Source organism: Chenopodium quinoa, unplaced genomic scaffold (genome assembly GCF_001683475.1).
Source record: "Chenopodium quinoa cultivar QQ74 unplaced genomic scaffold, ASM168347v1, whole genome shotgun sequence".
NCBI classification, from domain to species: Eukaryota; Viridiplantae; Streptophyta; class Magnoliopsida; order Caryophyllales; family Amaranthaceae; genus Chenopodium; species Chenopodium quinoa.
In genome coordinates this window covers 550,275-577,208 of record NW_018745542.1, presented here as the reverse complement: position 1 = coordinate 577,208, position 26,934 = coordinate 550,275, and the positions used below count along the sequence as shown (strand labels likewise).

General features: G+C 36.2%; 2 protein-coding genes across 3 annotated transcripts; one reads left to right on the top strand and one right to left on the bottom strand.

Annotated features, from left to right (window-relative positions):
* Positions 1 to 8,467: 8,467 nt before the first annotated feature.
* Positions 8,468 to 10,616, top strand: LOC110716131 (pentatricopeptide repeat-containing protein At2g15690-like). The gene has a single exon (XM_021894764.1). It carries the CDS (start codon positions 8,609 to 8,611, stop codon positions 10,259 to 10,261), a length of 1,653 nt encoding a protein of 550 aa, XP_021750456.1. The 5' UTR covers positions 8,468 to 8,608; the 3' UTR covers positions 10,262 to 10,616.
* Positions 10,617 to 14,014: 3,398 nt separating this feature from the next.
* On the bottom strand, positions 14,015 to 19,439 carry LOC110716143 (ER lumen protein-retaining receptor A-like). 2 transcript variants are annotated; one of them, XM_021894775.1, is made up of 6 exons: positions 19,100 to 19,439; positions 17,933 to 18,198; positions 16,033 to 16,148; positions 15,336 to 15,409; positions 15,193 to 15,256; positions 14,015 to 15,102 (listed from the first exon to the last, which is right to left on the bottom strand). In XM_021894775.1, exons 1-6 carry the CDS (start codon positions 19,188 to 19,190, stop codon positions 15,066 to 15,068), a joined length of 648 nt encoding a protein of 215 aa, XP_021750467.1. In that variant the 5' UTR covers positions 19,191 to 19,439; the 3' UTR covers positions 14,015 to 15,065. The 2 variants fall into 2 exon arrangements, with proteins under 2 accessions (XP_021750467.1, XP_021750468.1); XM_021894776.1 differs by lacking the exon at positions 19,100 to 19,439 and adding an exon at positions 18,332 to 19,089.
* Between the last annotated feature and the right edge of the window lie 7,495 nt (positions 19,440 to 26,934).

Sequence of the window (26,934 nt, the reverse complement as noted above, 5' to 3'; positions counted from 1 at the left end):
CTCTGTTTGGCCACTTTACATTCAATAACGATAGGGTCGTCATGCGGCCCTCTTACCCCTCCTAGATCTTCTTCAGTGATGACAATCTCAGGAAATGAATATTTGGAGGGCCGTTCTTGGTGAACGGAATTTACATCTAACCGTCTCATATTGTCTTTGTTGCCCCTAATAGTGGGGCCGCCTCCTGAGAAGCCGCCTGCAATGGTGTAGACGACTGCATCATCTGTATCGGAGCTGTCGGCCTGTTGATTCTTTTTGGTCGACTGCTTTTTTGAGGAAGTGTTCCCCGTAGATTTCTTGACATAAGTGTCAAGATCACCTTGCTCAGCCAGGCGGTCCAGATACCGCATGAGACTGATGCATTCATTGGTGTGATGACCAACATCTTCATGATAATCACAGAATTTTTCTTGGTTCCGACTGTTTGCAGAACCCTTCATGGGGACCGGCTTCTCAATTGAGATCCGTCCCTTGATTTCCTTTAGGATAAAATGGATATCCTTGTTAAACGCATACTTTGGGGAGTATGGTTTGAATTCTTTTTTCTTCTTCTGGGACGGCTGTTTAGAGGAAACAGTTGCCCAGACCTCTTTTCTCTTCTCGTCTTTGTTTGACGACTGTTTCTGTCGTCCTTCTCTTTTGTCGGACCTTTTTCCGTCTGACTGTTTTACCGTACTACAAAGATCAGTCGCTTGTATATAGGCTTCCGCTTCAATCAAGGCCTCTTGAAGAGTCGCCACCCTCTTTCGGACCAAATCAAATTTGAAGGTCGACCCGTCTTTGAGACCTCTGAAAAAGTCAGTATAGGCTACTTCATCTGGTAACCCTTGAATCTGTATTCTCATCAGGTTAAACCGCCTGATGTAAGAACGAAGCCCCTCCTTCTCGCCCTGCTGAATTGTTCCTAAATCAAGGGTCGTCTTCTTCGCAGGGATGTTCATGGCGAAGTTGGAGGTGAATAAGTAAGCAAGCGTCTTGAAGTTATTTACACAACCAGTCGGCAGGTTGCCGAACCATTGAAGTTATTCCTTTGAGAGTCGCTGGGAAACACTTGCACCAAGTGGGATCATCCAACCCTTGAAGGTACATCAGGTTGGTGAATGCCATCAGATGGTCTTCTGGGTTAGTAGTGCCGTCATAGGCGCCTACTAATACATTTTTCACTTTGGCCGGCTGAGCGGCTTCAGTAATTTCCTTGGAGAAGGCCGACGGCTGTTCACCAAGTCTAAGCAACCGTAGCTGCCAGTCCATAGGTTGGACATTTTTTGCTGCATGTCCACCGAACGGTGGTGGCTGTAAAAAATACTGTTGTTGCGGTACAAACGGTAAGTTTGGTACCGCCTGGTCGCTATGAAAGCCGGACTGACGGGAGGTGCCGCCTAACTGACTCTCATGATACGACTGAGTATGCCTCATCGAGGTATTTAGCAGACTGTCTTGGAAGTTTGAAGTAGAGGCCGACTCTGACAATCGGTCACTCTTCTTCTGCTCTAGCAGTAGCCGAGCGTCTGTGTATGTTTTCCTCGACCCGTCCGCCTGAATATGACGAACATGTTTCCTATTTCCTGGAGTAGGAAAACGGTATTTTGTGAAATCAAGGGCAGGTGGCTCCCACTTCCTAGATTTAGGATGAGGGGTCGCCTCTCGCCCTTGAACTGGTTTCCTCTTCAGTGAAGTGGAGGGTTTCTTAGCCGACTGCTCCTTGTCCAGAGCAGGCGGCTTCTTGTTGATCAACTCTTGAATTTCTCCCTTGAAGTCCCTCATGAAGGTCATGAGTTCGTTCCTTGTGATGGGAGCAGACCCATTAGTCGGCTGCTACCGAACAGGCGGTGCGCCTGCTGGCTCACTTCCAGTTTGGAGATGTTCCCGTTCCCTCCTTTCGGTATGACGGGTACGTCGGGCCCTTAGGGTCCCGTCTGAAGCTGTGTGAGCTTCAACTTCAAATTCATTCTCAGTATCGTGGTCCGACTGAACTTGAGGGTCGTCTAGGGGACGCCTCTCTTCAGGAGTCGGTACAGACGTGGATGCCATCTCAGAAGTACTCTCCCCACAGACGGCGCCAAATGTTTCGGGGTTTTCTGATGTCCTGCGGGAGAGTTACAATTCCGAGACTGGAACCGGACGCCTGTACCTGCAAAACAAACGGATGCTCCGGATGATTGGAGATCCGCCTCCGACGGTCAAGTTAGTACTTGATTAAGGAGTAATTAATGCGGAAATTAAAGTGATTGGGTCTCTTTAGGTGAGAGTGTTTAATGTGTGTAATCTGCTTTTTAGCGTTTTATCTCCCTTAATGAGGATTAAGGGAGGTATTTATAACCTCGGGAAACGTGTCAATCTAGGTTTAGGTTAACCTTGGGCTGATTGGGCTTCCTCGGAAGTTGGGCCTAGGTGACCGGTTATCCCAGGTGTCATGGGAAGGACACGTGTGTGTCGTAATTGGTCCATAGTGGACGGATCATTGCTTGACACGTGGCAGGATCCTATTGGCCCATGTGACGGACACATGGCGGAACCTGATTGGTCCACTTGTCAGATGGTGATTGGTGGGGAAAAATCCCCTAATCAGTCCTCATCAGCATCCAACAAAGGTGGAGATACATCAGGCAACGTGTGTCGCACAAGCTGCACAGAACCACCATGCACACACCAAGAACGAATAATAGAGGGCCAGAGGTGATACTCTCTTCCTGTCGCTGACTCCTGACACCCGAAGAACACTCTCGACTACTCCTCAGAGAAAAGCTTTTAAGGAAACAGAGAGGCAACACAAGCAATTGAACCCAACAAGAGATGTCATCAAGCTTGCCAATCACCTTATCAAGGGCCCCTTTGAAAACTCGAGAATAACCCAAGCGACACTTAGGAGGAATAGATTTCACCGAATGAAACTACTTAGATAGCGAACTATCAAGAAGATCAACATCAAAAGAAAAATGAGGCTTAAGAGGCACACTAGGATATGCCATCGAAGGAACCTGCGGTTAAGGAAAACTGTAAAGAATAAACCGAACAACACCATCTCCTAAGTCAAGAGGGGCCACAAAATCATCTGAACCAGAACCATGTCGACACTTCGTACGAAGAGTATGCGTCTTGAAACACTCCCCACAAAGCCAAATGCCCATACGACGGAAGGTCATCTCAGCCTCCAAGAAAATAACATTATTATTATAATCATTAAATATTATTATTATTATTATTACAGTCATTAAATATTATATTATTATTACATATTAATTATAATAATAATAATAATTATTATTAAATATTATTTAATTATTATTATTTAAAATTAATAATTAGTATAATATTTAAATATTAGTTATTAGCTTTAAATAATAATATTTATTATAAAAAATCAATTATTATCATTACTATTATTATTATTAAGTATTGTTATTACTATTTTTATCATTATTATTACTATTATTAATTATTATTATTATTAATATTATAATTATAAAATATTAATTTATTAAAATTCAATATTAATTATTATTATTATTATTAAATATTAAATATTAATTATTTATTATTATTAAATATTTATAATTATTATTATAATAATTCAATATTAATTATTACTATTATTAAATATTAACTATTTATTATTATTAAATATTATTTATTATTATAATAATAATTCAATATATCAAATATTAATTATTTGATATTATTATTAAATATTAATTATTTATTATTATTATTATTAAATATTAATTATTATTATTCTAATAATTAATTCAATATTAAGTGTTATTTTTAAGCAGAACAGAGCAGATTGAAGCAGAGCAAAGCAGAGAAAATATCAGCAGAGCAAATATTAGCAGAGCAAAGCATCTCTAAAGTACGGGGCCTAAGTAAATCACTAGTGTGTAGTCCGAGCGCTGCATCGGTTGCTACTTTAATTAGACCTTATCAATTAAATACATTTATTTTCATGTTTATAACATAGTTTATGATTGACTTAGATAGTTAAGTAACTATTTTTCTTATAAAAGGTTGGGTGTGTCTTTTCATAAATAGTATGATTGATTGTTGTTGTTTTAGAAGCTCTACTAATATTTTTTCAACCCGTCTTGTGTGTATGTGGCTAGTCCCACCGCGTGACTACTTATAAAAAATAAAGTAACTCTTATAATACCAACCAAGTAACTCTGTAACACTGATCGAGTAACTCCTATTGTAACACCCCAATAATTCTCTCTTAAAAACCTGTGATTAACCTGAACAATTCCAAGAGAATTATTGGCGTGCTACCGCCATGTGTTCAAACGTTAAGGCTTTTTCAGAAAATAGCAGCGGAAAAACTAAAACAAATATATATAAGTTTCAAAACCAATAACCAAAACCAAATTAAATCTTACAACTTGGAACCCTTAAGGCCCTTATTCAAAACTGAAACTAATAGAATTAGTATGAAAGTAAAGTTGAGTTTGAATAACTTTAAATGTAAATAGCAATAAAATAAGAAAAGTAACCAACACTCCACTCAAGATCCCACCATCTAGAATTAGATGTTGCATGTGTAAGAACCTGTGGTTAATCTGCTCCCCAATATTACAAGTGTAAAAATTGGATCGTCACAGGGTCATTGAAAGGCAAAGACCATGACCAAAGAAAGACACACAAAGCACGCAATCAGCAAAGCTGAGTACATACAAGCTGCAAAACATAAAAGAAATCCCTAACACACTACTATTAGTCAATCATCACACATCATTAGTTTATAGACTCGACACGTGACTCAACTATCAAATTTATTAAGACTTCACTAGTTAATATTAACTAACTCATTTATTTATTTCATTGAATTTAGCAATAGACAAGGTTGTCCAACCCATGTCCCATTTGGAACATCAATAAAAGAAAAACCCCATGCCTCCTTTCGGAAACATCAATAAACATCCAACGACCACGGGCGCGACTCCGTGACCGTAGTTAGTATGAGATCTCACCTAACTCCTAGTTTTTTAAAAAATATTTGAAATAGGAGACTCGTAGATCAGACGGCCTCGATAAAAGTACACGGTTAATACCCCGTGTACCCCAACCCCTGATTGTCATTACTTCAGAAGTGCACCAATCCAGAGTTTTATTGCTCATCCATATTGCACTCTACGTGATTTACAGGTTTAGACTTGGTGATGACTCATATGCAAACAATACAATCAAACCAATATCAATTCAATCAAGTAAAACAACTTTCCAATTTCAATTCTTGATTTATTAGTGACAAACAACATTTATTATTTATTCCTTTAACTACCTCGGTGTATAAACACCTTGAGTGCATAAGGCACCCCAAAAACCTTAACCTCGTCTTATAAGACTTGAATTCTTCCTTTACTCATCATGTTTGCATAATCATGAATGAGTAATAAATTAATCTTTACACCAATCACATACCTTTGCCTCTAAGCGTACCTTCCATAATTAGAGCACAAATAATACTTGCAATATAAAATAGTGTACATAATATGAAATTCACAATGTATAACCAAACAATTTAACCCAGTCATCCCTATACATGATACTAAGTTCTCGATCCGTCCTTAAACATGCACCTAAAAGAAAGGTTTCGTAACTTGTACGTACCTTGAGCAAACGAATTGGTATACCACTTTACCAGTGGCGGAGCTACATGTGTGCACGCTGAGTCACGTGACTCAGCAGTGCCAAAAGAAAATTAAGTTTAATTTTAAAAAAATATAAAAAAGAGGAAAAACGCGTGATTCAGTGAAGTGCGAACAACCCTAAGTCCCTAACTCCCTCTCTCACAACCCACAACCCTAACTCCTTCTCTCACAATCTCACATCAACCAGCCAACCGCCGACGCCGGAGTGCCGGACCAGCCACCAGCCCACCGTTTCGTTCGTCCGTTCGCACGTACGCATCAGGCCACCGCTTCACTCAATCACTCCTTCAAGGCGACAAGGCTTTGTTTTGCTGTCTGCAAGCCTGCCGCCACGGCCACTGCCTTCGGAACTACGGAGACCACCAACTAATTGATCGGAGCGACCACCGACAGTTCAGAGCAAGGCATTATTGTATAAATTGATAAAGATTTCAACACTGATAAAATAATAAAGTAGTTTATACGGAGTATAATTAAGTTTATCCTACTTTTTTAATTTCCAAATTTTGTCACCCCTTTTGTTTGGAGATTATTATTCTTAATACAATAAGAAAGGTAAGAGCTTTCTCTTAGTTTGCAATGCTTCCATTTTATGCCGTTCGATTCTCAATTGTTTTTTCTTGTTTTTATATTGAACGTTTATTTGATTATTATGGGTTTATGTTGTGTTCTTGATTCTGGGTTTTTTTTCTTCTGAAATTATTGTTTTATTAATTAATTAATCATGCGTTTGAGCTACTAATTGTGAAATTTAAGATTTTATTTGGTAATTTAATTTTTAAGTAGTTGTAATTTAAATTGCTACTTCAGCTTTATTCAAATGCTTCTGTCAAATTGCAGTTGCTGGATTTTTATTCATCTATTTTATATTTCAAGGTACAATGATAAAAGCAAATTTCTCTGTTTTAATTCATATTTACCTTTTTGATAAAAGTCCCCATTGTAGTAGAATTATCAATTTTGAACAATTTGTTAATTGTCAGAATGTTTGGTGTATTTTTGTAACCCCAATAGTGCAAGGTCTTATTTTTGTGTTAGTTTGTAGACTTGGAAAATGTAATAGAATTTATGGCAATTGGCATTCGTAAAGTAGTTGTATATAGCATGACAAAGTAATGGGATTTGTTTTTTTTTTTTTTTTTTTTTTTTTTTTTTTTTTTTTTTTTAACAAGAACAAAAGAGCTTATATTACAACTAGATTAAGAGTAATGAGGTTTGTTAGTTAGGCTAACTTATCAATTTTATAAAATTAAACAAGCTTTACTATTGCTATGTTATGAGCTTTAGATTGTGGAACTTATATAATAGGAGTCATATGACGGTATTTTTGGTGGTAAAGCATATTGTTGGTATTTACACAACCGAGTGCCTTTGATTCCGTGGAAGCCTTTTGACGCGATGTAAACCTTCGAGTTCAGGGTGACTCACAAGCTCGGAAATCTTGGATCCGCCACTGCACTTTACTAACTAGAAATCACCTTCAATAAACTCCTCTCCTAAACCAAATAATAACATCTCTAATAATCTCCCTTTTTAATGGGTGATTAAATCCTCTTTATAAAACATTAAAAGTAGTACTTAGAAACTAATTCTAGCACTTAAAACTTCAATAAAACATATATTTATGCTTAATTAACTTTAAACATAATTAATTTTATTAATCAAACTCAAGGATAATATTTTAAGTATAAATAAACTTCGTTAAAATCAAAAACTGTCCGAAAATCATATTTAGAGGCTGAATTTGGCCACGAGAGGGTGGTGCATACTACCAAAGGTAATGAATCTTTCTTAAAACGTTGTTTCCACATGAAAACCACTACTTTTTCACCAAAATCGGATGAGTTCGGAACCTGATCGGGATTAAAACGGGATTAATATTAACGAACGGAAATCTAAAAATTAAAACCCGAATTTAAGTGTTCAAAATAATCTGGAATTAAGTTAAACTAATCATTAGTTATAATCACCAAAATTTCAAAACATCATTACTATAAAAACTCTAAATCAATTGTTCATAAAAACCCTAAAATCATGATTTTCAATAATTAAAAACCCTAGGTTATAAAATTTACAAAATCTAAAAATTATGACACTTATAAAATCTGAAATTATAAAGTTTAATCATCAAAATACAATTTGATACTAATTAAATTAATTTCAAACAATAAAATCAAAACCCATAAATCAATAATTATTATTACACAAATTAATAAAACTAAGGAGAAAGAAAATAAGACTAACCTTTTTGTGTGGGAATTTTTTTGGGGATTCATGGGGTATTTATAGGAGAGAATTGTAGGGTAAATAGGAAGATTGAGCCTCATAAAAATAATGGGTCGATTAAGTAAACAAATGGGTTAGGCTTGTGTGATTGGACATAAATTGTATAATAAATGTGCATAAAATAATTTGTCAAATAATTTTCAACCCAGATTAATAATTTGAAACTTTTGAAATTAAATTATGAAAAATAACAAATAAATATTATAAATAAAATAAATTTTCATTTATAAAATATTTAAAAATACGGGGGATTACACCTATAATATTGGTGAAGTAACCCCTTTAACACTGAGCAATTAACCCCTATCACACTAACGAAAGGCCTATTCACTTCAACTTAATTTCAGTTCAGTTCTATTCAGTTAAGCTCCGAATTTCCTTCTCTCATAAAATATTCATTTTAGCTTTAATTAATTTAGTTCAGCTTCAATCAGTTCCATTAGTTAGCTCAGTTAAGTAAATGTGAACAAGCATGAAATAATGACCGCACCGTGTGGCCAGCCACATATAACACTTTATGTTTTTTTGTTTTTTTTTAAAAATTTTTAATTATTAAAATCTAGTCATTTTCTTGAACCGTTAAACCCTACCACCCAAACCCCTACTACAATCGGAAAGATAACACTGCTCAACTCTATCACCACCTATTCCTGCTACTCAACCTTCAATTCATTTCATCAATGGCGTCCTTCATCGCAGTTCGTCCTCCTCTTCCATTCTATCTCTCCTCTCTCCTCAAAGTACGTTCCCATTTCAACCCATCTTCTCTTCCACCCTTAAACCCTTTCCCCAAAACCCTAACCTCCCCTCTTCTCTCTCGCTCTCTTTCCACCTTCGCCGCCCCCAACGACTACCCTCGTCACCCTCAACCCGACAACCACAATCAAGGCTGGTACCCTCCACCTCACGCCGCCGGAAGTGCTCCTCCTCCGCCGATAAACCCTAATTACACCCCCAATTATCGCCAGCAACAACCGCCGCCGCCGCAGCAGCAGCAGCAGCAGCAGCAGCAACAGGGTCAGTGGAATCAGCAAAATCAAGGATACCCAGTTCATAGAAACCCTAATCATGGATACCCACAAGGTCAATTTCCCGATCAAAGATATGTTCGTCAACAACAGCCGTCGCAAGCGCCTCCGAGGAACCCTAATCAGTGGAACAATCAAGGCCCGAATCAGGGCCCGGTACAGGTACAGAGTGGCCCGGTTGAGGCTCTGAATGTGGACTTGAGGAGTATGGCTATGGAGGGGAAGGTGAAGGAGATAATTGAGTTGATGGTGAAAGGAGCAAAGGCTGATGGGGAGTGTTTTTATGTGTTGTTTGATAAATGTGGGAACCCTAAATTGCTGGAGAATGCGAAGAAAGTGCATGATTTCTTTCTTAGGTCTACGTTTAGGGGTGATCTTAGATTGATCAATAAAGTGATTGAAATGTATGCGAAATGTGGGAGTATGGTGGATGCACGCCGGGTGTTCGATCATATGCCTGAACGAAGTATTGATTCTTGGCATTTGATGATTAGAGGGTATGCTAGTAACTCGTTTGGAGATGAGGGGTTGCAGTTGTTTGAGAAGATGAAGGAGCTGGGATTGAGGCCGAATAGCGAGACGTTTATGGCTGTTTTGTTTGCGTGTGCCGGGGCGGAGGCTGTGGAAGAAGGGTTTATCTATTTGGAGAAGATGAGAACAGAGTATGGTATTGAACCGCAGTTGGAGCATTATTTGTTGGTTTTGGATGTGCTGGGAGCTTCCGGGCATCTTATTGAAGCTCGGGAGTATATCGAAAAGTTGCCAATGCAGCCGAATGTGGCTGCTTGGGAGTCATTAAGGGATTATGCTAGGTATCATGGTGATTTGGATCTTGAGGACCATATAAATGAGTTGATAGTTGATCTTGATCCGTCGAAGGCTGTTGCTGACAAACTCCCTACTCCACCTCCGAAAAAGCGAATGGCAGAGAATCTTATGGAAGGAAGGAATAGACTTCCCGAGTTCAAGAATCCGTCTCTTTACAAAGACGATGAGAAATACAAGGCTGCTCTTAAGGAACAAGGTTATGTGCCAGACACTAGATATGTTCTTCATGACATTGATCAGGAAGCTAAGGAGCAGGCCTTGCTTTACCACAGTGAGAGATTAGCTATAGCTTATGGCTTGATCAGTACCCCGCCGAGGACACCCCTTAGGATCATTAAGAACCTTCGAATTTGTGGTGATTGTCACAATGCTATTAAGATCATGTCCAAGATTGTTGGGAGGGAGTTGATTGTTAGGGACAACAAGCGGTTCCATCATTTCAAGGATGGAAAGTGTTCATGTGGGGACTACTGGTGAAGGTTTATTTGCTTGAAACTTCCATATCACGAAGTTTTCTTAGTATGTGCAGTAACTTTGTATTGTGAATCTCTTATTGGAAATTAGCAAGTCTTAGCATCATACTTGGATTGAATTTGTGGAGTTAGGGGATGCACATTGACACTTAGTTACTAAGAAAAAACTAAGCACTACCGTTGTGCTACAGATAAGGATTTTACTGAACTTGGCAATAGGCAAGTTATCATATAATTCAGAGTTTGAGTATGCTGCTGATGCTGTTCTATAATCACTTTGCCTTTATGTCGTACTCTCTTCAATATGTTTTATCAATTGGTTTTTGGAAATATATCAGTATAATTGAACTTTCTGAAGATCTGTTAGCCTTTATTCTTTAAGCTATACTTCGTATAATATATATACATTAGTCTTTCTTTGTGCTAACGCTTGTTCTCTTTCCTTTCTCTGATAAGGCTACTTCTTGTCACATGGTTTACACTGAAATATTTTCTCCTGACTCATGTTCACATAAGTAGCTTAACGATGAAGTCAATAGTTGCTCAATTAGTTTTTTTTAGTCTGTTGGCAAGTTGATGGTTTAGACTTGCAGTTGTTAATGTTTTCTTTTTACGATATCCTGTTATGTGCGTAGTGTTTTCTTTACTTGTCTAATTCACACGGGAAAAGACATTTTCACAACACGTTTAGTCATTTCTAGCTACAATTTTGTGTGTGCTGCACTTGGAGAGGGGTGGGTTTGGGGGGGGGGGATTGATGACAACTTGGTCAGTTTTAGCTTGTTTTTGTTTGACATTTATTCAACTATTTTACCGTTAAATGACAAATAAACGGTTTGTTCGCTGATTCTATCAATGCATATTGAGTTGTTGGTGGAAAATTGCTTGAATTAGGTGTTAAATTAGCTATTCTGTAGACTAAATACTTACATTTGCTTGTACTTATCATATTTTAAGTTAAATGATGGAAACTCTCCTTTAATAGAAATCTTGGTTGCACTCCAATGCAGTAGGATGGAGAATTAAGTACTGTATAAAATCTAATACTTCGTATATACTTTTAAGTTCTCTTTTAATTTCATTTTCTTCTGATTGACTTTCTGGATATTATGAACTACATCAGTGCTATGTGCTTTGCTTATAGAATAGTTTATCTAGTATGGTTCCTTGCCAGCCACTTATGCTGACTTATAAAATTTGAATGAACAAGGGTTGATATGAACTTTGCTAGAAAAGTGGACCCTGTTACAGGGAGAGGGAGAAAAAAAAAGGGAGTTAATCTAATTGGAGTCTTATGAATCAGTGTTGCCAAGAAGGATGGAAGCATTAAAGGTGGCACATTACCTTGCCAACATTTGGTAATTCTTTCACAGTAAATGCAAGGTTAAAGAAACCTGTTTAAACTATGTCTTCCAAGTCTAGGATGAAAGATCCTGATTGTAGTTTTAGTTAACTTATGTGCAGCCTATTGTAAGTTCTATAAGTGTCGAACTTGAAAGCTAAATTATCAATGGTGATATTGCTTAGTAAGCAAATTGAAGGGACTTGAATAGGAAAATGAAGTACTTGAGAGTTGAGACCAAGTTTGATAATGTTGTAAACACCAAGATGATTGTATTTCAGTTAACACTTAACGCAAGCTCTAAAGCAAGTGTGATGGAGATGTTTCACCACAGTTGAGATGGGTTTCTCTAAGACTCTAACCCTTTTGTGCGGTCAATTCACAGGTATGATATTTAATAACTTCTCTAATGATCTTTGCATCTTGTGATTTGGATTTAAATTCACTTGTCAAACTACATTTTATTTTGTATCTTCATTTTGTTTCTAAACTTTTGAAAGAATTTTTTTTGTTGATTCTACTACTTGTTTAGCTAACATTTCCAGCTTCTTCGTTTGTTGTCTACATTCATATAATAGATATCAGATGGTTGATTGCATCATTATTTTCCTCATTTGAGATCTCTTTGGTTTTTTTTTTTTTTTTTTTTTTAATTTGTTTAAAATTTTGATAGTGTTAAGTTCTTTATATGCTGATGACAGCTGTCATTTTTTCTGAGGATTAAATTCATGGAGGTTTCTGTGAAGAGTGTAATGTGAGAAACAACTACAATTCTCACCTTCCCTGAGTAGAATCAACCTCTTAGGCTAACTTATCAGTGCATAAAGCGTTAAAGCTAGATTCCCTTGTGATCTTAACCTAGGTTCAGTGAAAATTCTCCACGTACAAAGTCAACTTGGTTCAGTGTCTGTAGGCAATATAGTGCCAATTAGGCAATTAACTCATAGAATCCTTTCACTAACATAAAATTACAATGGTTAGGACTTTTTTACACCATAATGTATAGCTTCCATCAGTAGTTAAAGTAAGTTATCCCGAGGACTTTGTATTGATTAGCGAATCACATTCATCAAAACAAAATCTAAAACACTGAGTTTCAAAAAATATCAAAGAACGTAGATGAAGATATTGAGTACATAAATACCTGCTATAGGCCTCAGTAGCATTAGGGCTGCAGGAGTGACTCCTTGTGTGACTATCAGCACTAACACCTCTTATTTTAAACTATTAGTGCTAATTATTGTATGATTCGTAGGTCTCATTCTTGGGGCCTTATGTATAAAGCTTAAGCAAAAGAGTATATAAAAGGAGTTTAGTGAACAGAATTTATCTGTGTTGGGCTTAGGACCCAAAGCTATGGAATTTGTGAAGCAAAGAGTTGGAATGTGGTCGGGTATTTGTGAGCCGGACTCTCATTCATTTGAATTTGCTATAAAGTAACAGGGCTTAATTGCAGCCTTTATGGGTTGTGTTTTTAATAATGAAGTTTAAGATAGTTACTTGTCTTGGTTCCTTTCAAAGAGAGTTCACACATATTTATTCCTACTGCGCCCTTATCCTATTGCCAGTGGTAATGTAGCATTTTTTAGATAATAAGTTAAGTGAATTTGCTATCTTATTGTCAGCCTGATGAGGTTTTAGTACATTGTCTTGCAGTTGAATATTTCTTATGTTGGTTTCTCATGTTGCATAAGCAATACAAATGGTTTTGATGTTTGATATCAATCCATGTTTTGAAGTAGCACTTGCGGTATGATTGGAAGCAGTAAGGGTCTGTTCTCTTACGTTGAAATTCAATTCAATTCAGTTCAGTTCAGCTCAGCTCCTAATTTCCTTCTCTTATAAAATATTCATTTCAGCTTAGTTCAGTTCAGTTCAGCTGAGTTCAGTCAATGAGAACAGGCCCTAACCTTTAGATCAAGTTGTACTGCTAAGCTTTTTTACAGTTCTCTCTACTGTCAAACTCTAGGAAGTCTATGTACGGTAATATTGACCATGTGAATATGTCGTTGCAGGTCTTTGCAGGAATGATGATGGTGAGAGGGAAGAGGTTATATCAAGTGAAATTTTCGAGTTACTACGCGATTCTTTTAGAGTTTATTTACCCATATTTAGGCTGTACAAGAGGATTCTGAAGTTTCTTTGCACGGTGTAAAGAGAATTTTCAAGCTACACTGTAGTCTAACCCCAATGCCTTTATTTGCGGGAGTTGTAAACTTGTAATGGCTGGGAGATATAAGATATGGAGTTGTGATGGCTGGGAGATAGCATGTTTTCCAAATTCACAAACTAGTTGCATGGTTTTCCAGTTTTGTAAAAATATATTCTGTTTATCAAGAAATAATTTCAGTATATTTTAGTAGTAAAAAAAAAAACATAAATAAGTTTAGTAAAAATAATTTCAATTCAGCAAAATAAGGTAAAGAGAACCAGATCATATTCATTAATTCAGCTATTCAAGTCATTGTCAAAAGATGATTGCTCAACACCCATATAGTACATGATGAAGATGAACTCCACTTCTATGGATTTTCATACCATTCTGAGAATGCAGGAAATCTAAACTCTGGCTCGACGAGTCGACCATGGCAATTCAGGTAAAAAAGCTTCAGTTCTATAGCTCCAAATGACTTTGCATTCAATTTTGATCCAGGTTCATTTTACGTTCTATGTTGGAGTTGCAAAATTTTATTCATCAACTCCAATTTAATTGCTTCATAAGAACCAACATAGTTCTTGTCCCACATGGACAAAATACAAAGTCCCTATTATATATCACCTGCCCTGTGATCACTATAACATGCCAACCCTTAATTAAAGTGGTCATCGCAAATTACACACTGACCAGTAATAAGTTCCACAGAACAATACAAGTTCTTTGCGAACTTTCTCTGAGATCCAACCCCCAAAACAATTCTAAGACCTGAGACACACCTCTCGATCATCAGAATTGCTATAAGGGAATGTTCCTTCAATTGCTACCCTTCTATATGGATCATAATACAGATAATTATGTATACAAATTTCAACTACCAAGGCTCTGAGAACCAATCTCCCAAAACTACCCCCACTAAGATAACTGAACTTCGAATCACTGAGAAAACATGTATTGAAGATTTGAAGTTTTTGCAAATTTCATAGAATGTGTATAACCTAGTCCTTAATTGTGCAACTAACAAACATCTCCAAATCTCCACTTGGCATCCAATGTATGATGTAACACATCCTAATTTTTACACGTGTAAAGATGCTTTATATGAAGACACTCAAATAGAGTTTAATCTGATCAGTGTTAAGGAAAAGAGCTCCCTATACAAGACCACCTAAAGTCATCAGTGTCCACTGCCAACAGGAATGGCATCATGGGACTGCAACCAAAATCACAAAACCTCGACCATCAATCATGCCAAAGGTGTAAACAGACCAGTCTTCAACATTAATATCTGTTCTTTTCAGCATTATGGGCTCAAGCTGGCAACTTAAGATTCGAATTGTTTTTCCAGCTGAAATAAAAGAAAATAGAAAATTTACTTATTTCATACACATTTGAAAGACAGCATCAACAGGAATTGATAAAATTCTTAGTTATTTACCTGATAAAGTAGTAATAAAAGAAATCTGCATAAAGGGCAGTCTGAACAAGGCCAGAGACGCAAGCTGGAAATTGAAGGGTAATCACATGTCAGACATTATTATTTTGGTGATAGCATTGTTTTGCTCTAGGAAAAACCCTTACCTATCCATCGAGTGAAATATGGTTCTGTGAAGTAGCGATAAATCCAGTTGAAAATGTAGAATGCCCTGTATGCCCTGTAAAAAAACCAAGAAATCTTGTTACATGGATGTTTTAAATGGACCTTTAAAAATCACAGGACCATGAGGTGACTTTGACCTAAACAAAGGAATGTGGTATGATAAAAGACATACTAATATAGTACTCATAAGTCATACCTATGAGATCACATAGAAATCAAATTCCAAATAGTCCCTATGAAAACAATCACTAAGCATAAAATGGAAACTAATTTGCACTTGAAAACAAGCAGGTACTAATTCTGATTAACTAAATGTTAAAACAATACTATGGCTATTCCTAGTTGTAGGCATATCTTAAAATTAACTAGTTGTGTTTTAGTTACTGCTACATTCTCAATCTAGTCTAGCACAACCAACTTTCTAGAGCAACGGCACCAGCAGAAGGTTCAGAAAGATAGGTTTCATATTACAGTTAAATATACATCTGAATCAGGAATGTTTTTCTTTATTAGCTTTGTCCCCTTCTTCAGCTTCTGGTTCAGCGATTCGTAGGATACAGGAGTTCAATCAGGCAAGAATGGCACAGCCATAGATCCTCAAGATATGTTTCAAGGTGGGATGTTCATGCCACTAAAGTTATAATAACAAGAAACAAGTGAGATGAATTTAGGACGTACCCAAGAAAGAAAACATATTGAGCTGCCAAGTTGTCAACGTTTCCACTTCTTTGTAGCAGGAAAAGCTGGGGAAGAATAGCAACAGCTTCCAAGTATATAGAAAATGCCCAGAAAACCTGAGAAAACATATATATAACAGTGAAGAGAGCTAAAAAAAGTGTAATTGAATGAGTCCACAGTCTGCACATGAGTCTAAGTTCTAGAATAACAAACAATACTTAGAAAAGAAACAAATAAAAATACAAAAGAATCCCCCCAAAAAATCAACTACTCCATAGTACAAAGTACTAATGAAGAAATGAATCAGGAATAAATGGAACCATGAACATTATCATTTCACAACTTAATTACAACTATGGCATATACTCTTATATTGCAGAGTATTGCCTCAGGAAACCAAAAGCAACATTACTACAAAAAAACTCAGAGATGCTTTCCTCATCAGATGCTGGAAAAGTTATGCTCTTTACTTTAAGCAAAATTGTAGCTTGAAAGTGAGGATTCAAGCTAATTGATTTGTTGGAGCAACTAGCAGAGTATACAAGACATTAACAAAGAGAATTGTGACATTGTCCCAGAACAGAAAATATGTTTGCAAAGCATTAGGGTAATAAGGCTGTGCAAAATTTGACTTATATGTCTTGATGTATATTATGTGAGCTTATCTTATATTCTTATTTGAACTTATTTCCAATGTATCAGAATTTACTTTCACCATAGTAGAAATTATTTTATTTTTAGTTTTATACTGCTGAGTAGTATTTGTGAGTGTGTTTGAACTTCTTTTCATTGTGGCATGTCTTAATTGGACTAAACTTATTTTGTATGAACTTATTTGAGCTTATTTTGTCTGAAATAAGTCAAGAATAAGTTTAACATAGCGGGACCTAGATCACCAAGCAGGCAAGCACTAGACTACAGTTGAAAAATCAATAATATAAACAAGCGAGAAGACACAGATAAATAAAAAATAGAAAGAAAAATCAAGATACATTGAGGAAGCACCAAAAACTACCAAATTTCTCATCTTCAGTGCTTTGGTAAAGGATCTTAACCACGGTTGGGGTGAAGGGATAAGAGAATTTAAGGGCCAACTATGCCTACATTATTTTGTGGGGACGCCATGTGCACAGTTCTTGCTCTTCTTTAGCTAGAACAAAGGGTCTACAAAGAGAAGAAATGTTATCATTGATTCAGGGTTAGGATGAGGAACATATTGCTTACTAAGTATTACTCCATAAAAAGTAGGGAAGAGACTTGTACATTGACATGTTCCAAATTTCCAATTTCATTGTTATTTCACAGCAGGCAGACATTAATAGAAATCCCCTTGGGATAATGGAGATAAGCAGATCAAAATGCTTAAAACATTCTTTAGTCATTACAAACTTGCACAGCAATTATACATCCATGTCATAAAAGTGCTGTAAAAGTCATGTGACCATTTTACCATGTAGCAGCTCAAAAAGCAACCGATATCATGAGGATGAGAAAATATGAGTTATAATGGAAGTGCATAATTTCCTCTACCAGCAAAGATTTTAAATTTTCATTGAACATAAATAACTATAAATCTCTTAATCCTCTTCCAGGGAAGAAGAAAGTGTGCACTGTGCAGCTCATAGCCTCATTGATGAAGCAATCCCTGTGAACAGTAATCTAATTCCGACAGATACAGGATTACAAAATCAGATTTCCATCTGAAAACAGCAAAAGTATAAGCATGGATATATAAACCAATAACCATCAGAAGATTTCTAACGAACTAACAGAAGAAACACAATAAGATTTCTTTCGAGGCTCTAACTGAAGGTTATGAACACAAATTTTTATCACAACAAACACAAATTTCTAAATGCAGATGCTAAAATACACAAACTCACAGCTCTTACGGTCTTACCTCTTGCACAGTGAACTTCTCATGAATTAGCAGCGCCAACACAAAGCTCCCAAGGACGAGAAGATAATAACGAAATGTGTCAAGCTCTTTGTCATATGAACGCTTGATGACAGGGTGCAACCTCATAAACCAAACAATAGCCAAGGAGCTAACAATGAACACAACCTTCATCATAGTGTTATAGACAGATATGAAATCTGTGAACAAATCAAGGTAGCGAGCCAAAAATACCAGCGCATACAGCTCTTGTGTCTTCAGTGAAATGCCTGGCAACAATGATCCCACATATACTTCAGAATTTCAGATAACACTCTATTGAACTCATCAAGCCTAAGCTATACAACACCAAATTATCAAGTTACTCTTAAACATACAAACTAACTGTGAAAGTTACAGCACCTAATTACAAATGCCGATACATTGGTACTCAAACCGCCATTCGTAAGTCTCATTGCACATTCGGCTTCAAAATCACATTCTCCCTTTCATTCGGACTCAAAGACATCGCGCTTAAACATCACATTAACCCTCATCCTCAAAGAAACGTCTCATTCTCCATATTAACAACTAATGCCACCCAATTGAAGCATAAATCAAGTGAAAGTGAAGTCCAATACGTAACTTTCATCATCCATCCAATAACAATCAAATCATTCAATAAAAAAATAATGCAATAACAAAATTCAATCATCTATTAACAGAAAGTTAGCGCAAAATTCCAATTCCAATTAATTATACACAATCAACGGAAAAGTCAAACAATAATTACAACACCTCAATTTCTTCAAACATTCTAGTCTTCAAAAATCACACGAAAATGACAAATTTCTTTCACTTTCAAGTATATATTTGTGTAATTCTTAGTCAAAATTCAGTCAATATAAAAAAAAATTGACGAAAACTTCCGAAATTCAACAACTCCATCATTTCAAATTCAAACAAACCCTAAATTCCAAAAATTAATCATTCTAAATACAGTAATTAAAACAAAAATTTATGAATGAATAAATTCAGTTAATGCTCAATAATATATCGAACCGTCAAAAAAAAATATAGCAGATAATGCACAATTGTATACTTCAAAATTCGAATAAATAGACAAAAATCAGACGAAAAAAAGTAGGAATAAAGTGTAGTATTAACGAAAATGAGAGGAAGAATGAAAACCTGAGCATGATTTAGTAGCATAAATTTTGAGAAGTAAGACAATAATACTGATTAAATGAGTCATATCACCAGCAAATCTGAATATATTCATGGTTGCTGATGCTCTGAATTTCTGGAAAACAGAGGAAAGAACAAGGAAGAAATAAAATGGAAAAAAAATGGAGATTGATTGTGTTGGGGAGAAAAATGAAAAATGGTGAAGGAGAAGGAGAAGAAAAGTGGTTGAAAATGGAAAAGAGGGAGAGAGAGAAATGACGTGGTGAATGAAGAAGGTTGGGTTTGTTTCCACGTATTTGGGTTTGTTTCGGTGTAGTTGGGTCGGGCTAAATAGCTATCGAGTAAATGACATTGGTACACAAACTTGAACTTTAATGAATTGTTTCACGTGGGCATATATCGCATATAGGTTTTGAATTTTTGATCAAGGGTTTAGCCGTTTAGGATTCGCGTAAGAATCTGTTCACTTCAATTTAATTATAGTTCAATTTAGTACAGTTCAACTCCAATCATTTCAGTTCAGCTCCTAATTTCCTTTTATCATACGGAGTAAAATATTCATTTCAATTCAATTCAGCTCAGTTCCAATCAATTCAGTTTAGTTTAGTTCGGCTCAATTTAGTAAATATGAACAGATCCTAAGTAAGGGAGCCTATGGTTGTACACTTGTACCATGTACGATACATGCTCATTTGTTGATTAAATGAGCAAATGACTCCTGTTGTACGATACATCCGAGTGTATATGACAAATTCTACGTAAGTAGGGACTTACAAAAGTTTATTCAAACGTGAACCAACATTAAAAAATGAAAAAACAATTAACTTTCATTCCTTTTTTTTCCCACCCGGTTCATCTTTTGGGTTAATTCAGATTTAGGACTCGGTTTTAAGTAGTGGTTAGGTTTCATCCCCCTCCTAATTATTGTTGTGGAAGATCAAATATGTGGTCCTCCCTACCGACTTAGCATGTGCATCTCTTATCACCACTACACCAATTGTCAATTGGTACCTTCATCTCAATACTATAACATCAATGATTATTGTTATAACAGGTTGTTTGGTTTGCACGGGATAAACAAAATGGAATAATAAACAAAGGGAAATGAAAAGAATGGAAAAAAAAGTCTATGCATTCGCTATGTTGTTTGTTTTGAAAAACAAAGAGAAACAAGCCACCCGTCATAACCACTTATTACTTCACTTCCCTCCTTTTCCAACCACCACCTAGCCAACTTACCACTCGCTACCCTTTCTCGCCCTTTGCCGCCCCTCCCCTCCTCCTTCAAGCTTTCCTCTCCCTCGGTAAACTTTCCCCAGCCTGCAAACCCCTAAAAACTACTCCTCCCTCCTTGTTAAATCGTCGGTCGTCCCTCCCTCCTCCCTTGAAACCTTGGTGCTTGCAAGAGAAAAGTCCAAACCTAGATCCCCCTTCGAAGAAATCTAAAAGATGGTCGGAAATAGGTTGTTGATGACCTCTAAAGTTTTTGATAGGAGGAATTCCGACGGCTTTGCCGCCGAATTAAAAAAAAATTAAACCCTAATAAATTAATCCCGCGTAATTTTTTTGCCACCGGTTTTTAAGAACAGGTGTCACTAACTCGGTGCCCATTTGTCTTTTTCTCCTAGTAAAAAATATGAAAGAAAGAGAATGGTTAACCAACTCATAGGAAGATGGAGTGTTTGTTGCGGAAGGGGGACAAAGCTTCAATGGTGGAAGAAGATTATGGATTTTAATAAGTTGATTTAATAATGGATGAGGAAGCTTTAATGGCAAAGTAAGATACTCATGAATGACATTAACGCCATTTAACAGCTGAATAGTACATTGTCAATTACAATTATACCTCCCTATTTTAGACATGAATGTAAACTTCACACGTTTATTAAGCTAAGGTTACAAACTTGTATTTTCTCAGCGGAATTGTAAGGGGAATAAGGAATAAAATGGGTTTATTCCCATGTTTTTATTACCTAAATAACCTTTTTTGTTTTGTGGGAAGTGGAACTACAAGGGGGATTGGGAAAAAAAAAAGGGTTTTATATACTCTTATGTTTTTATTACCTTTTGGGGGCAAGTAATAAAAGAAATGTAAATCGAAAATAAAGAGTAAAAAAAAAACATTTTACCTTTAATGAAAAGAAAAGGATATAAAATTAGTAAGGATAATATTGTAAATTTAATATTTATTCCTAATCAATTCTTATTACAGCCCAAATAAGGAATTGTTAATATTTTATTGAATTTCCAACAACAAATTCCTAATCCAATTTCTACCCTTTAATCCTCAAACTCACATCCCCACATATCAGACGTTTCGTGAGTACAATATTTATCCTAGAGGCGGTCAACTACTTTCAGCCCGCTCCGACTCGTAAATGAGAGGATTTGGACAAGTCTAAATACACACTTTTAATTAAAAACCCAAAGCCGACCCTAAAAGCCCGCCACTTTTGGGCAAGTTTGGATATGGTTTACGATGTTAAGGGCCACTCCGACCCGATTTTTTTTATCGCCACTAATTTTATGTAACACCCTAGAAATTCCTTTCTTTTAAAATACATATTTTGCCCTGTTTAAAACTTTAAATAGGAACATCTAAGATATTACCGCCACCGTGAAAACGGCTAAGGCAACTATCAAAGACACACAATGGAAGACTAATTTCAAAACCATTCAAAACAAGTCAACTTGAAAAGTCAACCAACGAAAGTAAAGTAAAAAACCAAAGTCAAACGAAGTAAAATAAAATCAACCTACAACTTGAAACCACTGTAGGCCCTTATTAAAACCAAACCAACTTCAAAACTTTGCGTTGGTCTCATGAATAATAATATCATAAATAATTAAAACATTAAACACATCATATACTTATGGAAACTAGCATGATTCGCTCTTCACTCATGCCCATTCATGAATATGCTTCATCACCTGAAAAACTTCTCTCTACTTGTTTCCACTACTCTCCATTAAAAATGGGTCATCATAGGGCCAAGATAAAAACAAGGCCAACAAACACACAATCAGCAAAGCTGAGTACATAAGCGTAATTAACACACTAACATGCATTTACCTATCAACACACAACTTACCTTGTTGCACCTGTTTTTAAAGCATACAACATTCAACAAAAATTCTCAACTAGACAACTACATAGTTTATTTAGCGTTGATTACGCATCAAACGGGTTTCCCACTAACCTCCCCCAATGAATTGAGGTTACTGACACGGGAGCTACCCGTGTCAGCATCAATAACCACTCGTAAGTGCCGGAATTCCTGCGCATAATAATAATAAAAGGAATATACAACGTCCTGTACTCCAGTAGAAGTTATGGTTAAATATAAAACCCCATAACTCCCCCCATACATTCATACTCAAGGTATATACATTCCAAGAGTTTTGGTGCGTAATCTCTTTCACTTTACATTATTTACATATTATTAAAATTGGTGATGACTCTCAAACCACAATCATTCAATCAACAATAGTTATTCAAACTATCAAATATACCAATTTAATTCTTGAATAATTAGTGACCACATAATATTTAATGTCGAACCCTTTTTAAATCTACCTCGGTGCCAATGACACCTTAAACGCATAAATCGCCACAAATCCTAACCCTCAGTGTTAAAAACACCTTAAGTGTACTAAGGACATGTTCACATTTACTTAATTTCAGTTCAATTCAACTTCAATTAGTTCAGTTCAGTTCAGCTCCAATCAGTTCAGTTCAGCTCCTAATTTCCCTCTCTCATAAAATATTTATTTTAGCTCAGTTCAGTTCAGTTCAGTTCAGTTTAGTTCAGTTCAGTTCAGTTCAGTAAATGTGAACAGACCCTAAGGTACCAACATACGATTTATTCCTCGTGTACATAGACACTTACATAACTCCTTTCCCATGCTTAAACTCTTAAAGCATCAATAAAAATTATATGAAACATAATAAAATTCCCTTTTAATATTCCAAGCCAAATTAAACATTTAATTTAATTAAACATGCTCTCTAACATGCCATAAATAAAAGTGTGGTTCATAAACAATATTCCAAACTATAATTTTCCATCCATTAATCCATCACAAATAAATCATGCTTCAGAATTCAATCACAACTAACAACCAAATCGTAATTTCCATTCCAAATTTAGCATGATACTACTTGTAATCAATTAAACACATTTAACATGCTACTACATCATTAAAATTATGCTAAGTACGCGAACATACCTTGTATACAATCTTAAAATAGCCACGACTAATAGAAATCACTTACTTCGAAGAGTCCTATAATTTAAAATCATAGAAGAGTATTAAAATCCTCTCTACACAAATTTCCAGCAATATATACCATTATAAAACCCCTCATAATTTAATTAAAATAAGCTGAAATTATATTTAAAACACCATACTTTAATCCCAATTAATGGGTAATTGAAATTCCTTAAAGAAACTTGATGTTAATGGACTACCAAAAATTCCAGCATTATAATTTAATGAAAACTTCTTGTAATTAGGCCTTAAGACACTTAAATCAAAGGTTTAAACCATTGTATATCATAATCCTTCAATAATTAATATTTTAAGAATCTAGGTTTTCAAAATTGGGGCTTTTCAATTGAAAATAAAAACTGAAAATTAATTTATATGATACTCATAATCAAACATCATAATCTAATCACAAAACTCATAATTAAGAATTAGATCTAGGATTAAACTAGTTTTTATAAACAAAAGATTTATTTATTTATTTTGTTTGAGAAGGCCGAGCAGCCGACAGCCACTGCCGGCTGATGCCAGCGCCGGTGGCTGCCTGCTGCTGGCGGCTGGTGCTGTCGGTGGTCGGCGGCCCACCGGTGGTGGTGGTGGCCAGCAGTGAGGGTGAGGGTCGAGAAGGGGAAGGAAAAAAAAAAGAAAAAGAAAAAGAAAAAGAAGGAGAAAGGGAGAAATGTTTACCTTAGGTTTTCTCCACTCCGGGCAAGTTTAATTTACCTCAGGTGTTGAATATTTATACCCCTTCTCTAGAATCCCTTCTTCCTAAACTTTCCCTTTGTAATCTTTCCTAATCACTCCCTAATAAAACTTTACTAAAATAAAACTTTTTAAAATTAAACCGCAACTTAAATAAAATAATTAATTAAATAAAATTTATTTTTATAAAATATTTCTAAACTTATTAAAATGAATAATTAAAATGCTTTAAATAAAACATTTTAATTTATTTAAATACTTCTCAAAATACTTATTTTTAATAAAATATGTATAAAAATACGGGGTATTACATTTAACATCGTCCCCACCAAACTTTGTACCATCAACACTCAAATGGGATATCTTTTTAATTTAACTACCCTATTAACATCCTACCTTTAGAGGGCTGTCCAACTCGATCCTAACCTCGATGATTTTATAAAACTTATTAAGGGGTATATTTGTAATTGCATAGTAATACCTACCTGCTCACTTAACAACTCAAGGGGTATATTTTTAATTTCATATTTTCCTTTTATATTTTATTATTATTATTTTATAATACAAAAGTTCTTTTTACTCCTTATTTTCATGTTTGCCACTTGATAAGTTCATTAAACTTATCGGTGTTAGCCCTGTTAGGAGTTGGGAATTAGGAATTTCCCCTATCTTTATACGGAATACTATTGAGAGTTCGCAACTACCCTATATATTTTAAATTTGAATAATGATTAAATTTTTGTTTAACCAAAATTATTTTTAATGAAATAAAATTATATTTGCTGAATTTAAATTATTTTTATTGAAGTGAAATTATTTTTACTGATTTTTTATTATTATAACTCTTCCTTAAGATAACTAAACTTTACTGCTGAACTGAACTTATTTTTACTTTATATTATTTTGGGAAATTCTACATTATAACCCTGAAGATTTCGAAATTCTACACAATGTCCATGATTTTTTAAAAAGGCCACACTATAACCCCAAGGTCCACTTAGTTACTCTATTGTGCCCTTGTCGTTAAGTATCCGTTAGTATGTTTCGTTATCTTAAAAAAAAAAAATCAAAACCGCCAACCCAGCCACCCACAGCCAGCCGCTGCAACCGACGACCAGCCTTACCCTCAACCTTGACCGCGCGACCGTCGCCCAAACCCCCTTCCCCTTCCCAGGTGTCGGCGCTGCCCAGACCACCCTCCCCCTTTCCCGTAAAATCTCGCGTTCCCCTCCCCTCCCCTCCCCTTGAAAAAACCTTAAATAGCCTCCCTAATCGCCAGAAACTCGGAAAGCATCGAGTTGCACCTCTCCTCACCGCCACCGCCGCCGCCGTAACCTTCCGCTTTTATTCCTTTTCTCTCTCTCTTAGCCATAGCCTTATGCTACCAGAAATCGAAGGTTAACAGAAGGCTAGGGCTAGGGTTTGGAATTTGGGGGTTGGGATTTGGGAGAATTCGCTGGATTTTGTGGTGTTCGAAGGGGTAAGAGGAGGTGGTCGAGGCAGCACCGACATCGGGGGAGGGGAAGGAGTCTGGGTGGTGGCCGGCGCTCCGGGGGAAAGGGGGATGGGCTGGTGGTGGCAGCGGGCTGGGTGGTTTTGGTGTTTTGTTTTTTTTTTTAATTATTATTTTATTATATTATTTTTTTTAATTCTGTAAGCCAATCATACGTTGCTTCGTTAAAGATAACGGAACACACTAACGGAGATTTAGAGTCAAGGGTACACCAAAGTCACTGTGTGGACCTTGGGGTTATAATGTAGACTTTTTAAAAACCATGGACACAAAGTAGAATTTCGAAGTCTTCGGGAAAATGATATACATAGCCTTTAGGGCTACATATAAGCATTAAATTTGCACTTGAAAATCGTAAAAAGTGAAGAAATCATCAAAATATAAACACTAATTACACTGATTTACGCGTGTTTTTTTGTCATGAATTGCTAATTTTATAAGAGTGTATTTAATGCTTATATATATCCCTTAGGCTTGAAAATTGTAAGGTGCAGGCGGCTATACCTTGCTTGGTACAGCCAAAAAATGCAAAAAGAACATGTAACTATTTTGTAAAGAGCATACAATTATTTTGTAAAGAACATATAGTTGTTTTGTAACGAACATCCAATTTTATATATTTTTTTTCATATCTAAAGAACATCTGTGATATTAATAAAGAACATGATAATATTATGTAATAAACTTTATCTATATATAACCACCCTAACTTGAAAGACAAAATTTAATAAACTTTTTGTTTTGGGTGTTTTGGTCCCTCGGGAGAGTTACAACACGAAGACTGATCCGGAGTGAGTTGTACCTGCAAAACAAACGGAGACACCGGTTGGGTGGTGCTCCGCCTCCGACGCACAAGTTAGAAGCTTGAAGGGAGAAAAAGGTGCGGAAATTTAGGTGGGGTTCTGCTCGGATTCCAAGATCAGGATGTCTCTATCAAAGAGTAAATGTGTAATAAATGGTAAAACGTGCCCTCAAAAAGAGGGACATCTCCCTATTTATAGGGTCTTTGGGATTTGTGCCCCTGATTAGGTCACTGAACCCTAATCATTGGTGGGCTGCGCCGCTTTGCGGCTTTCTCGGGATTTGGGCCTGAGGGCCGCCTTTTCCCCTTAATTTCTGGAGTGACACGTGTCAAGCAGGGATTGGTCCACTTTGGGCCATCCTAAGGCTGACACGTGTCATCCTCTGATTGGACCACGTGGCGGGGTAAAATTACCCTAAACATTTGCCCCTCACAGATGTGACGTGGCACGCCATGTGGCATCTATGACATGTGTCACGCTCCGATTAACGGTAATTTTACCATTAAAGAGTAACCGTTCACCTTCCGAGTAAATTACGGAAATGCCCCCGT